The sequence below is a fragment of the Stenella coeruleoalba genome, assembly GCF_951394435.1.
Source record: "Stenella coeruleoalba genome assembly, chromosome: 10".
In the NCBI taxonomy this organism is placed as follows: domain Eukaryota; kingdom Metazoa; phylum Chordata; class Mammalia; order Artiodactyla; family Delphinidae; genus Stenella; species Stenella coeruleoalba.
The window spans coordinates 81,425,619-81,441,147 of NC_137156.1; the positions used below are offsets into that span (position 1 = coordinate 81,425,619).

The following is a 15,529-nucleotide window of genomic DNA, read 5'->3' on the forward strand; positions in this document are numbered from 1 at the left end:
GGGTAAGCTGGGACGAAGTGAGAGAGTGGCATTGACACATACACATTACCAAATATAAAATAGATAGCTAGTGGGAAGCAGCCGCATAGCACAGGGAGATCAGCTCGGTGCTTTGTGACCACCTAGAGGGGTGGGATAGGGAGGGTGAGAGGGAGATGCAAGAGGGAGGGGATATGGGGATATAAGTATACGTATAGCTGATTCACTTTGTTATACAGCAGAAATTAACACAGCAATGTAAAGCAATTATACTCCAATAAAGATGTTTAAAAAATGTGAAGTATTTACATTCTTGTTAAAATGTGACATATTTACAGTTGGGAGGAGACAGTACAAAGAAGAAAATTAAAGTCATCTCTAATCCCACTAACCGTTAGTCCTCTTTGGTATTTTATTACATCTTACAAATTTTAAAAAATGGTGGTCCAGTGGTTAGGACTCATCACTTCCACTGCAGGGGTCCCAGGTTTGATCCCTGGTTGGGGAACTAATATCCCACAAGCATGCAGCGCAGCCAAAAAAAGAAATGAAAACTACAGTCCGTCTTTTGGGTTTTGATAATTTAATTGAAAATACAGCATTTTAGTGTCAGAATGGACAGTGTCAGATGCTTTCATGTTTTGGTGACAAAAAAGCTCAACTAAGTTTGTCTCCTATTATGGAACTTTGATGTACAGGATGGGGCGCTTGCTTATTTATGAAGATGACAATATTCCGTGAGATTTTAGTTTGTCAACTTAAACTAGTTTATTGACATTGATTTTTCTTTTTTTTTCCCTCTCTCACTACCATTTCCTGCCTGAATGGAAGTCAGATTTTTCTTTCTGTGACCACTGTCAAGCCCAGGGCCATCATTTCTTCCAGCAGAATAAGACAGATGATGCTAGACTCTTAATTTCTGGTTAAATATAAATATTTTGGAAGTAATTTAGTGCTCTTAATTCATGGGAAGGTAAATACCCATTAATCCCTTCAACATTGTGGTCTCTGACACATACACACACACACACTCACTTACACTCACATTCCCCTATGCATATTGTTTTTGATCAAAGTCCACATTTACTTTTCACTTACAACTGAACTGGATACAGAGCAACTATACTGGGGCCATGACCTGCTTGAGCAGTAGCATCCCTTATGTAGGCCCAGTGGATAGTGTGTGGATATTATTACCTAGGCTAGTGAGTAGGGTCCCCTGGAGTTCAGGTATTTTTACTTTAGGAAATATGGAGGATGGGGTTCTATTTTAGAATTTTAGAAAGTTTAATTAAAAGCACATAGATTATACTGGGGGTGAATTTATATGCAGGCAAATCCAATAAGATGTCTTTTAGGTAGAGTAGTAGTCAGACAGGGGCCTGTAGTCAGATTGTCTGGGCTTTTTACTTCCTGTGTGCTTTAGGCAAGTTAAACAGCATCTCTGAACCTCCATTTCTTGATCTGTAAAATGGGGATGGTAATAATACCCATCTTACAGGGTTGTTGTGAGGATTCGGTGAAATAAAAGCTATGAAGTGCTGATGGGCACAGTGCCTGGCATGTGAAAGGTGCTTGGTAACAATTCTAGCTTATTGCTATACAGCTAATTGTAAATCCTTAGTCTAAGAATGGTGATTGTCTTCACTGCTAGAGATGACTCTTCTCCCTGACCAAGCTTGAGACTAAATCAGGCTGTCAGGCCCAACTGTTTAGAGCCCTCACTCCTCCACATTGAGAAGCCCTTCCTTCCTTCCCACGCCCGTGTTCTGTCCCCAGACCTTGCTTCTCAGCTTCCTCCTGCAAGTGGCTCTGTCTGCTTCCTCTTCTTCCTCTCCTCCCATCCACCTGCCTTGTCCCCTCTGTCCTTCCTTACTCCTCTCCCTCTCCTTTCCTTCTCTCTCCCCTCCTCCCCTTTTCCGCTCTTCCCTTTCTCCTTTCCTCCCCTTCCCCTCCTTTCCTCCACTACCCCGTTCCTGTGCTCCCCGCTCCCCCACTCCCGCACTCTTTCTCCCCCTCCCTGCTTCTCTTTTCAACCCTGACACGTGGCCCGCTGAGCAGCAGACAGCTCAAACTCTTAAGCGGGAAAATGTCACATCTTTAAAGTCTTCATTACCTGTGATGGAAAACACTTATTTTCTCGTTTCTTTAAGCAGCCTGACACTCTTCATATTGAGCTGCTCTTTCAGTTTCAAGAGGGCATCATTTTATGTCCCTTGGGCTGAAAAACTTAGTAGATTTTACAGGCAGTTACCGTTTAACTCTGTTTCTAAAAACTATGCATCCTGTACTTATAAATTTAATGGTAGCTTTATTATGTACATAAAGTTAAAATGAAATAATGTTTCTGAATAATAATTATAGGTTCATATAGTCATGCTAAGCAAACTGATCTTTCCTGCCTAATTTGTTTGATTTTTTTTTTTTTTCTCTTCAGATTCCTTTCTCATTGGTCCAGTTTCCCCTGTGGGAGTCCTTAAAAGTAAGTTTTCCAATCTTCATATAAAACTTCTCTCTAATTATCTTATGATCATTAATACCCAGTAGTTTCGGTGTGGAATAGTAGAATATAATATTGAGTAGCGGTTTAAAAACTCAAAACTATTAGGAGTTGGAAATATTTTGTGAGTGGGATTTACATGCCAGTTCAGTGTTTTAAACTTGTTTAGGTGTCTGTGGTCTGGGAAATAAGCAGAGCAGGCATAACTGACATCCTGAGATGTTTAGAAAAAACTTTGCTTTCCTCTGTATTGTAACTCTTTTTTCCATCCACTTGAATTTTATTTCACTTCGCTGTGTGTGTGTGTAGAGGTTAAGGAATAACAGTGAGGGTAAATGGAAAAGGAAGGAAAGCAAGGCTCTGAATATTTGTAGGCCTAGAAGGCCAAGACCTTCCCGCCCACATCTAATGGTGGGTGGGAGTGGGGAGGGGCTTGGTTTCTGAAGGCCCCTTCTGTCTTTCCTGCTCACCAGGCCTAGGAACCCTCAGTGAGAAGGAGCAGAGTGTGGGGAGTTGTGAGTCAGCCTTGGACTCATATGTTTAAAAACAAACAATTAAATGAAAATTTGAAAGCCTTTGTTTAAAACATGCAGACATTGTATTTGTTTTTCATCTCCTGGTGCAATGATTTCAAAAATTGCGGCTCACGGTATGAATTATGTGGTGTTTGTCAGCATTTTAAAGACAACAACAAAAGGGAAAATAATAGCATCTTATGAGGTAAGGTTAAGTCTTGCTTTGTCAAACTTCAGTGTTGCGTGTACATATATACATGCGTCTGTGTACTGGGTCGCAATGTGAAATGTATTTCTCACTGTGGATAGTGATCAAAAGAATCTGAAAACCCTTGTTCAAATGAAAATGGTTTATAAATGACCAAACTGTAAAATGGCAAAGTACCTAGGTAGGCATTTGATAATACAAAAAATAAAGGAATTACTCTCATAATTGTATAGCGTTAGTCATCATGGAGTGCTCAAAGAAAATGTCTTTGGAAGAATAACAGTTACTTGGACTCTGAAAAATATTCTGTTGAAGTTACATACTAAGGATAATAAAATGAGACAAAACATTATTCATAAAAATAAACTCAGCAATATTAAGTATTGAGAAATACTTCTTATAAATGATCTGATTTTAAGGAGTAGTACAGTTCATTTAATGCAGATTTTGGGATCTTTCATGGTTGTTTTGTTTTTGTCTTTACTGTTTTCCGTGTGGCACACGGTGAAAATGGATTTCTCTGGCAGTGTTTCCGGGTGTGATGTAACAGCTATCCAATGAGAAGGTCACATTCCATAAGCATAACACCTCTCTATTTTTGTGTATAACAAAAGACAATGGAGCAACAGCTGTCCAGCAAACAAGACTCACTTTATTAGTGTCTCAATAAGCAGCATTCACGTGGCTTCTGCACTGTATCTAAGATACTTAGGCCCAGTTTCTGCACAGGAATGTTTTGAGGCCCAAAGAGGGAAAAAGCATGGGATTTGTTTCTTTGCAGTATTCAGGACATTTGCAGTATGCTAGCTAGTTAAGAAATGTCTAGGCTTCCTTGGTAGCGCAGTGGTTAAGAATCCGCCTGCCAATGCAGGGGACACGGGTTCGAGCCCTCATCCGGGAAGATCCCACATGCCGCGGAGCAACTAAGCCCGTGTGCCACAACTACTGAGCCTGCGCTCTAGAGCCCGTGAGCCACAACTACTGAGCCCACATGCCTAGAGCCCGTGCTCCGCAACAAGAGAAGCCACTACAACGAGAAGCCCTCGCACCACAATGAAGAGTAGCCCCCGCTCGCCGCAACTAGAGAAAGCCCGCGCACAGCAACAAAGACCCAGTGCAGCCATAAATAAATGAATGAATGTATGTATGTCTAGAATTTTTCAGAGTGATCATAGATAACAATGTTGAGCTTTAATACTTTTCTTTGAGCCAATGTTAAGATGCCATAGTTTTTTTTTTCTTTTTGTCGGATTTATTGAGGAATAATCTTCATACAGGAAAACTCCTTTTAAGTGTACATTTTTACAGGTTTTGACAAATATGACTACCACCCTAAACAAAATGTAATATCATCACCCTTTTCCAGAATATCATATAAATAGAGTCACACACTGTGTAGTGTTTTGTTCCTGGCTTCTTTCATTTAATATGAAAGACGAGATTCATTCCTGTTTTATCCCGTACCAGTAGTTTGCTCCTTAGTGGTGCTGAGTAGCATTTCATTGTGTACACGTACTATAATTTGTTTAGCCAGTTACTAGTTGATACACGTTCGAGTTGTTGATGATTATGGATGAAGCTGCTACAAATATTTGTACGTGGGTATTTGTATGGATATATGGTTTTGTTTCTCTTGGGTAAGTACCTAGGAATGGGATTGCTGGGTCATAGGGAAAATATAAGTTTAATTTATAAGAAACTCTCACAGTGTTTTCCAAGGTGGCTGTCCCATTTTCCAGCAATGTGTGAGAGTTCCAGTTGCTCTGCATCCATGTCATTGTTTGTTATTATTAGATTAAATAAAACTTTACCCATTCTGATAGTTGTGTAGTGGTATCTCATTGTGGTTTTAATTTGCAGTTCTCTCAGGGCTAAATAATATTGAGCATCTTTTCGTATAATAGTGTGTTGTTTTTTTTTAAACATCCAAATGTGAAATCACAGTGCTTTGTAAAAGCAGACAATATTTGGCATGTCTTTTATTTTTGTATTTATGAGTTTATCCATTTACATTTGCTTCTGCAACCATAGAGACACTGTATTATATGGAAGGGTTTCTCTATTATGTTTATGTGGAAATACTGCTAAGAAAAAATTTTCTCAGCAAGGACTTCGGCAGATTGTGTGCACATTGTGCTATAAGGAGTGGGAATCTGGAGGTAGGGGGTGGCCACTATCATCTTAAACTTATTCTGCCTAAAATCGATGGTATCGCCTTCTAAAATCACTTCCTCCTGCTGTCTCCCTGATTTCTGTTAATCATACTACTATTCTCCTGACCCCTTTGGTCTCAGATCCCAGGTTAAATCTGATCCTCTTTTTCTCTATCACTCACCAAGTTGTGTTCACTCTGACTTTTTGAAACCTGTGGCCTCCTTTTTTTTTTTTTTATCAGATTCTTACTAACTTATGCCTGGACTTAGTTAACACTCATCTGTTCTACACATTGAATTTGTGTGATCTTCCTTAAACATCTCTTTGAAGTTCCCAGAAATGTATAACTTTCTAAAACTCTAAAGCATGAAGTTGTTGGCACTCAGGGATGTCCATACTGTGTCCTTAACTGTTTTTTTCCATCTCCCTTCCCCTTACACTTTTTTTTTTTGCTTTCCCTCCTTTCCTTCCTTTCCTTCCAACCAGAATAGCCTCCTTGCTGCCCCTTTTCTTTGGCTTCCTTCTGCAATGGGCTTTCACGGATCGAATGCTATGCATCTTTTAAAGCCAGCTCAGTTTTTTTCTCGTGCTTGAAGTCTTCCAATCCAGACCCTGAAGGTTTATCCTTAGCTAACATTTGTCTGTATGGCTGATCGGTATTTATTCGTGTACTGTATTGCATTGAAAACATCTTAGAACTGAGCTTTAGCACATTCTGATAAGGCCTGAACCCCTTCTATTTATAGAAAAGTGACAGATGCCATTAGTGTACATGTATTGCCTGCCTGCTGTGAGTTAGACACTGTTTCATTTCACAGCAATTCAAAGATGAGTAAGATGTAGCTGATGCCCTTGAGGAGTTTTTACTCTATCAGAGAAGCACATACCCACAGATAACTCCAAGGTAACGTGTCTGTAATTGAAGACCACCCAAGGCACTGTGGGAGCCAGCCCCCCTGACTCCCCAAATCATGTCATTTCACTACCTCATTTCTTATGTTTTCTTTTTTTTTTAATAGTACATATGCTTACAAAAAAGATTTAGATGAAAGAAGACTAAACATCATAAAGAGGAGGGGAAGTAAAAGGGGTAGATCATCATATCCAGAACCTCTGAGAAGATCATTTTCCTTTAAGATTTATATTGAGTTTGGAACTTTTCTAGTAGCCCAACAAGAAGAGAAGCACGATAGATTACATGGTTCTCTTATCTGACAAATAACCAAAGCTTATTATTTCATGTTGTCCCTTGGCTTTGAATACCCTGTGTATATGGCTGACTTGCACGTTTAAAGCTCTATCGTGGACCACTTGCTCTGAGTTACAGCCTCACATGACCAACTTCCTAGGTGACACCCTTACTCAGGGTGTCTGAGGGGAACCAGCTCAGAACAGAACACTTGGTTTTTATTCCCCTTCTCCCCAACCTGTTCCTTCCCAGGTGTCTCCTTCTCCGTAAGTAGAACACATGTCTGTTGCTTGCTAAAGTAGAAACTTAAGAATGACTCCACAGTTCTCTCTTTCCCTCATCATCCAGCCCATCAGAACAGTCCACTGTTTTTTTTTTTACATTTATTTTTACGTTATTATTTATTTTTGGCTGCGTTGGGTCTTTTTTGCTGTGTGCGGGCATTCTGTAGTTGCGGAGAGCCGGGGCTACTCTTCCTTGCGGTGCGTGGACTTTTCATTGAGGGGGTTTCTCTTGCTGCGGAGCACGGGCTCTAGGCGTGTGGGCTTCAGTAGTTGTGGCTCGCGGGCTAGAGCACAGGCTCAGTAGTTGTGGCGCTCGGGCTTAGCTGCTCTGCGGCATGTGGGATCTTCCTGGACCAGGGCTCGAACCCGTGTCCCCTGCATTGGCAGGCGGATTCTTAACCACTGTGCCACCAGGAAAGTCCCCAGAAGAGTCCACTGTTCTGATTGAAGCCTCTAACTCATCTCTTGCTTGAGTTGCCACGTTGGCCTCTCCAATGCTCTCTCTGATTCCATTCTTGCTTCTCTAAAATATCTTCTCTTCACAACAGCCAGAGTGATCTTTTAAAGAAATAAATCATATCATACCACTCTCTGCTAAAAGCCTTCAGTGACACCTCTTTGAAAGAAGAGTAAAATCCAGAGTTTAAACTGCGGTTGACAGGGTCCCGTGTCATCCGCCCCTCCTACCTCACCGACGTTATCCCACAGCACCCGCCCACTACACTCCAGCCTCCCCATGTCCACGTCCTGCCCTGCAGTCCGGCTAGCCTCCCTCTGTTCTGTTCGGACTCGCCAGGCTGCTCCTTACCCGAGGGCCTTTAAGTTTGTTGTGCCCTCTGCCAGAAATATTCTTTATTCATTTATTCTGCACATTGTTACTGAGTACCTACTATGTGCCTACGGCCTGGGGAATATAGTGATCAACAGGGTTGACAAAAATCCCTCATCAAGCTTTCACTCTGGCTCTTTCCCTAGGCTTTTCTCACGTCCAAATCTTTCTTGTTCTTTAGTCTTAGATCATGTTACTTCAGAGAGGCATTCCCTGTCCACCCATCTTTAAAGTAGTACCTTCCCATCTTCCCTGCTCAGTAAACACAGCACCTGTTTATTTCCTTTGTAGCATTTAAATAGTTTATTTAGTTATGCACTTATTGACGCCCAAATACTTATAAAAAACACGTTGTGTGTTGAGCAGATAATATGCCAGGCACTGTGCTGAGGAGTATACTATATATTCCTTAGCATCTTATTCACGTGACGTACAACTCAGAGAGACAGGTCCTGTTGTCTTCCCCACTAAAACAGGGAAACCAGGGCTCAGAGAGATTGTCTTCCATCTGCCAAACTAAGTTCTCAGTTTTCTGTCCAGCACCCTTTTACTGTATTAACATTGTTTTTATTACTACAGTCATGATCATTAAGAATCATAATATGTAGCATTTCTCAAAGTTACAGTGTGCCCAGCACTGTGCTAATCACTTTCCATGGATTATCTCCTATTAATCTTCATGGCAATTCTTTGAGGTGGGTGCTCTTACCGTTTTCATTTTGCAGATGTGGAAACTGAAGAAGAGTTTGAGTGCGTTGCCCAAGGCCTCAGGAACACTCAGTGTTAAGGGGTACATCCAGGATTTGAACCCAGACAGTCTGACTCCAGAGTTGATGTCCTTAATTATTTTACACATAACTTTGCACATAGCGTACAATATCTTTAAGAATGTCGTTGCTGTTTCATATGTTCAAAGGTTGGTAAAAAGTTGAGATGGTTGTATTATATCTAATCAGCTTATTTCAGGCATTTCTGCAAATTGTGTTGATTCTTTAACTTGATGACATAAAACTTAAAAGCCCTGGCTACCATATTTCTTAGACCAGCCTCCCTTCCTCCCCTCCCCCAAACCATCCCCGGTTCTGCTGTACTTGGGCAAGGGTTAAACAGTGTTTGCTTCAGGAAGGAGTCAGCTCCGAGGGACCGACATGGGGCAGCACAGATAGTTTATGGGGATGAGTGGAGCCAGACTACATTTTCCGCATGTTTGTGTTTTAATTTCTTGTAGGACTTGGCTTTTTGGAGGAAGAAACTTTGTCTTCTGATCGTTTATATTCTTTGTAGTTCTGACTTTTACACAGCAGGTGTTTATGACTATTTACTAATTGTTTGGAGGTTAGCATTCTTTCTTTTTCAAGGTCAAAGCAAAGTTGGGTAGCTGTATACATTAACCGTTTTATTTAAAAGTAGTTTCTTTTAGAAGTATGATGACAGCTCTAACACACAGATGTATTCTCACTGAGCCTTTGGCAAACAATACACATATTTTGAAAGGATATGATAAAATTTCCTATAAGAATGTCAGATTTGTTTTAGTGTCTGAATATATAGAGAAGTGTAGAGGATTATTAAGAATGCTGCCAGGTCTAAGTAGTTTTGCTTCTAGCCACAAGGTGTTACAAAGGTGCAAAGCAGTAACTAGAAGAAATGCAAACCTTAACCTCAGATGCAACCTTTGAAGCAAAATGAAAATAAAATCAGTTTGGTTATGAAAAATTTTCACATTATGCTGATGATTTTCTAAAATGAAATCATAGCTTTGTAACAGAAATCAGGGGCCAGTGGATTATCATTTCAGTTATAGGACAGTGTATAAAATCAATACATTTTAGAAGTCTTTTAAACAGCCAGTACTTTATAAAAACTATATTTTTATTCAAATTGAAGGGTAACTTGTTTATTGTTGTTGATTCTTATTTTTTAAATTAATTAATTGATTTTTGGCTGCATTGGGTCTTCTTTGCTGCATGCAGGCTTTCTCTAGTTGCAGTGAGCGGGGGCTCCTCTTTGTTGCGGTGCATGGGCTTATCATTGTGGTGGCTTCTTTGGTTGCGGAGCACAGGCTCTAGGCGCGTGGGCTTCAGTAGTTGTGGCTTGTGGGCTCAGTAGTTGTGGCACACGGGCTTAGTTGGTACGCGGCATGTGGAATCTTCCTGGACCAGGGCTTGAACTCATGTCCCCTGCATTGGCAGGCGGATTCTTAATCACTGCGCCACCAGGGAAGTCCTGATTCTTATTTTAATAATAGTTAAAGTGTCTTTTATCACTCCATCCGCAACATTCTCCCATACCTTTAGTATATGAACAAAATGATAGTAATTTAGAAGGTGCTCATGCTCAGGGTCTCCACTGCATCATTTTATGAGACTGGGACAATCTGGTATCTGCACAGACATGTTTGATCAGAACATAGATTCCTGTGAAGGCATATTAAAGAATGAGAAGGGAATGATAACAGAGTAAAAATGATTGTGTGTGATTTTTACTGCACTGTTTGTCCCCTAAATTAAATACAGCATGTCAAGATGGAAGAAAACTCCTAAAAATAAGAGCAAAATATTTTATGTCCAGATCACCAGCAAAGTCAGAGTCTGAGATGCTGATTAGGATTTTAGGAAAATGTCATTATAATGAAGCAGACATCTTTTTTAACAATTTAAAAATATGAGAACTTTTGAATTCTTAAAGACAGATGGTTAAAAAGAGATGGCAAAGAAAACTAAGTAAGGAAGGAATGATGTGTAGCAAAGCCTGACAGGATGGATGGAAAGGGTGTCACTTCTGAGGCTCTGGATCCTTCTCCCATCTCCTCCTTTGGACCGGTGTACTCAGCTGCCTGGTGTCCTGCTGTACTTACAGTTGTGAAGCCAAAGCAGTAACAACACCTAATATGTTCCTTGCAGGTTCCATAACTTTCAACCGAGTTAAGATTTAACCTTGCCTCATGGGTCCCACAGGCTAGTGGGTTAGGGTCCTTTGTCAAAAAACAATAAAATGCACACCAGGATTCCTCCTTTGTCATCTTCTTTTGGATGTTTCTCTTCTGTTTATGCAAGTTTGTGAGCAAAATGAGATAAATATGCTCATTTAGATACAACATTCCTGTGATGAATCAAATTGACTTTTTTTGGCTGAGACAAAGTGTGAGAAAGGAATTAAACACACTTTATTTTAATCAGATTATCAAACAAATATATATTAAAAAGCACTTTTTATTTATTTATTTATATTTTAAACATCTTTATTGGAGTGTAATTGCTTTACAATGATGTGTTACTTTCTGCTTTATAACAAAGTGAATCAGTTATACATATACATATGTCCCCATATCTCTTCCCTCTTGCTTCTCCCTCCCTCCTACCCTCCCTATCCCACCCCTCTAGGTGGTCACAAAGCACCGAGCTGATCTCCCTGTGCTATGTGGCTGCTTCCCACTAGCTATTTTACTTCTGGTAGTGTATATATGTCCATGCCATCCTCTCACTTTGTCACAGCTTACCCTTCCCCCTCCCCATATCCTCAACTCCATTCTCTAGTAGGTCTGTGTCTTTATTCCCGTCTTGCCCCTAGGTTCTTCATGACCTTTTTTTTTCCTTAGATTCCATATATATGTGTTAGTGTACGGTATTTCATTTTCTCTTTCTGACTTACTTCACTCTGTGTGACAGACTCTAGGTCCATCTACCTCACTACAAATAACTCAATTTTGTTTCTTTTTATGGCTGAGTAATATTCCATTGTATATATGTGCCACATCTTCTTTATCCATTCATCTGTTGATGGACACTTAGGTTGCTTCCATGTCCTGGCCATTGTAAATAGAGCTGCAATGAACATTTTGGTACATGACTCTTTTTGAATTCTGGTTTTCTCAGTGTATATGCCCAGTAGTGGGATTTCTGGGTTGTATGGTAGTTCTATTCTTAGTTTTTTAAGGAACCTCCATACTGTTCTCCATAGTGGCTGTATCAATTTACATTCCCACCAACAGTGCAAGAGTGTTCCCTTTTCTCCACACCGTCTCCAGCATTTATTGTTTCTAGATTTTTTGATGATGGCAATTCTGACTGGTATGAGATGATATCTCATTGTAGTTTTGATTTGCATTTCTCTAACGATTAATGATGTTGAGCATTCTTTCATGTGTTTGTTGGCAGTCTGTATATCTTCTTTGGAGAAATGTCTATTTAGGTCTTCTGCCCATTTTTTTTTTTTTTTTTCTCTGCCCATTTTTGGATTGGGTTGTTTGTTTTTTTGTTATTGAGCTGCATGAGCTGCTTGTAAATTTTGGAGATTAATCCTTTGTCAGTTGCTTCATTTGCAAAGATTTTCTCCCATTCTGAGGGTTGTCTTTTGGTGGTGTTTATGGTTTCCTTTGCTGTGCAAAAGCTTTGAAGTTTCATTAAGTCCCATTTGTGCACTTTTAAAAAATGCCTATAAAGTTGCCCAGTTCCTTTAGAGATATAAAACTATGCTAGTATTTGATTTCCAGGAAGCCATGTACAGATTCACACGTAATTTCCTTTAAAAAATGGGGAGAAAAGGAGTTAGCTTTGTTTCTGTTTGTCCTTTAGACCTGCTTCCTGGGTATTCTTGAGTGTTTTTGGTGTCAGTTTAGTATGTCTGGTGTAAATATGCGATAGGATACTGTTAGTGCTGCTCTGGTTTCACTCTGTCATCCCTGGGTGATCCTGGCCCTCCTTCCAGCTGAACCTCAACCAAGCCTTGTAACTGTCTCCGCCCAGCTCACTAGAAGGCCTTGTCCAGTTAATGTTCATCCTTGAGCTGGAACCTGTTAGCTGTTCCTGGTTTATACGGTTCTTTCCTGAGCCACAAAGGACAATTTGGGATTATGATGTCTGGCCAGTTGATGTTTTCCTCCTTCTCTACACAAGGGTAAAATTATCCAACACTACTTACATTATAGGTATTCATATCAGTTCCAAATATTTGCCTGCCTTCTATGTATAAGGAATTGTGCAAGGCCCTGTGAGACTCCAGAGGTGAAGGTAATGAAGTCCCTATCCTGTTGAATCAGGGGTCAGATGAGCGAGTTTTTGCAGGTTAATGAAAAGAAGTGAGTCCTTACTATACATATTTTTTGGTACTTTTGAGGATAGTGGCTTGTCAGTGTACCTCTTTCTGGATAAATGGAGCTTGTTAGTGTAAGTCCCCCAGTTCTTCCATTTGAACCATTTTTATAAAAATGTTTTTAAAAGATTGTTACATACTTAAACATAGCAAACCAAGTGTGTCTTTCCAGGCAGAAGTATTAAAAGTAATCACACCTTTTCTTGTTGACTTAAAATTTGTATCACGAGCATCAGTTATAATAATAACTGTTACTCAGTTTAGATACCTTTTGCCCCTACCCAAACTAATAAAAGACATAAAACCACAGATCCAGGAAGCTCAGACATCCCTCCAATCAGAATAAATACCTCCCAAATAAAACCTAGGCACACATATCCAAAAATATTACTTTGTAATTGTAAAACCTAAATATTACTAAGCAAACTCAGCATTTGAGCTCATCTTACATTTGCTCAAGAATAAATGAAATTTCTTATATTGGGTTGGCCAAAAAGTTCATTTGGGTTTTTCTGTACCATCTTAAGGAAAAACCCAAAAGAAGTTTTTGGGCAACCCAATATTTACCAGCACAATCATTCATTAAAAAATTTCTTACGAACTCTTATTATCGGTTTAAGAGGAATCCATTTTAGCCCTTTAACCACTTGCGTATATTGCTCCAGCCATGGTAGGGCAGAAGTGAAAGCTTACTTGTGGTTCCCAATTGTATTCATTATTCTTTTCATTTTAAAACTTTGCTTTGGAAATCCCATATTTATTTATTTATTTATAAAAATTAATTTTTTTATTTTTTAAAACTTTTGCCTGTGTTGGGTCTTCATTGCTACCTGCGGGCTTTCTCTAGTTGTGGTGAGCGGGGGCTACTCTTTGTTGCGGTGTGTGGGCGTCTCATTGCAGTGGCTTCTCTTGTTGAGGAGCATGGGCTCTAAGCACGCAGGCTTCAGTAGTTGTGGCATGTGGGCTCAGTAGTTGTGGCTCGCAGGCTCTAGAGCACAGGCTCAGTAGTTGTGGCTCACGGGCTTAGTTGCTCTGCAGCATGCGGGATCTTCCCGGACCAGGGCTCGGACCCGTGTCCCGTGCATTGGCAGGTGGATTCTTAACCATTGCGCCACCAGGGAAGTCCTGCAAATCTCTCTTTTTTTTTGTGGTACGCGGGCCTCTCACTGTTGCGGCCCCTCCCATTGCGGAGCACAGGCTCCGGACGCGCAGGCCCAGTGGCCATGGCTCACGGGCCCAGTTGCTCCGCGGCATGTGGGATCTTCCCGGACCGGGGTACGAACCCGTGTCCCCTGCATCGGCAGGCGGACTCTCAACCACTGTGCCACCAGGGAAGCCCTGGAGATCTCTTTTTTCAAGTCATGTTTGTATATAAGTACTTCACAGAGAATTCATTAATGTAAATTTTAAATATAATTTTATTATTCAGTTGTGAATTGTTAATTGAATAATAAAATTATAGGCAGCTGTTGCTTTAACTGTTTTTTTTTTTGCGGTACGCAGGCCTCTCACTGTTGTGGCCTCTCCCATTGCAGAGCACAGGCTCCGGATGCACAGGCTCAGCGGCCATGGCTCACGGGCCCAGCCGCGGCATGTGGGATCTTCCCAGACGGGGGCATGAACCCGTGTCCCCTGCATCGGCAGGCGGACTCTCAACCACTGCGCCACCAGGGAAGCCCTAACTATGTTTTAAAGTGGATGTGCCAAAGCTATATAATAGCTTGATCACCTACAGTATGGAGGGCAGTTGAGTGAAATTAATCATCTGCTGTCTTTAATGTGTTCTGAAATTCTGGTACTAGACAGACAGCAGTGAGACCTGCACGGAGGATTGTCTTTTCTGTTGTGTTAAATGAATTATCATCATTTATTATGATGTCAGTCATGTGGAACTGAGGAGACGATTCAGCACAGATACCTACTAAGGTACCAGAAAACTCATGGGGTAAAGTGGTGTAATCTTAGCAATTGGAAGCCACCTAACTACTTCTGAGTACAACAACTGAAGAAGTCCCAAAGTTAAGTTTCCCTGCAGTGAAGCCAAAACGCTTATTTTCAATTTGTTGTTCGTTCATAAGACAACCGTGCACATTTGGGTGGGTCTTTTAAAGTAACAAAGCCTTCTCTTCATGCTGTACTTGAAAGACACTTGGCTCAGGCTTGGACTCCTAGCCATTTCCTAGTATCGGGCCTGGTGTTTGCACTCTGTCCTCTGAATGAATACTGGTGCTAATAGCTGTAACCCTGGCGGGGGTGTGTGTGGAGGAGCCTCGAAAGTACTTCATGCCTTCTTCCTCTGATGGCCCTTGAGCTCTGAGTGAAGAATCACTTGGGAAATTAGAACAATCTGATTGTTTTTGTAGCGCCACCACTAAGTATTCAGGATTCCTCATAATATCCTACTGGATAATAGAAATGTCATTAGTTGAAAAATAAATCAGGCCTGATGTTGAAAATTCACACACCTTTAAACAGTGTGAATGGTGAAATTCAATTAAGGTCTGTATCTTAGGAGTATTGTACCTATTTTCATTTCCTGTTTTCATCAGTATACTTGGGTTATGTAAAATGTCAACAGTAGAGGAGGCTGGGTAAAGGGTGTATGGGACCTCTACTATTTTTGCACATTTTCTGTAAGTCTAAAATGATTTCAAAATTAAATTTTCTCAATAAGCTACTAGAAATCGTTTCCAGTCATCCTATGTTAAGGAAACTTTCCTCAAGAAAAACCGCAAAAGTGAAACTAAGAACATTTCTGACTGCCATTTTCGTTACTTGAA

At 40.5% G+C, this 15,529-nt stretch overlaps 1 protein-coding gene across 11 annotated transcripts in view; it reads left to right on the forward strand.

Annotated features, from left to right (window-relative positions):
• SLC25A26 (solute carrier family 25 member 26) overlaps window positions 1-15,529 on the forward strand; it is a 314,287-nt gene that overhangs the window by 279,489 nt on the left and 19,269 nt on the right. For all 11 annotated transcript variants that reach the window (XM_079935021.1, XM_079935014.1, XM_079935019.1 and 8 more), the window contains one exon: window positions 2,417-2,461. In XM_079935021.1, the coding sequence (XP_079791147.1) occupies window positions 2,417-2,461 (45 nt within the window). The remainder of the gene's footprint in view (window positions 1-2,416; window positions 2,462-15,529) is intronic.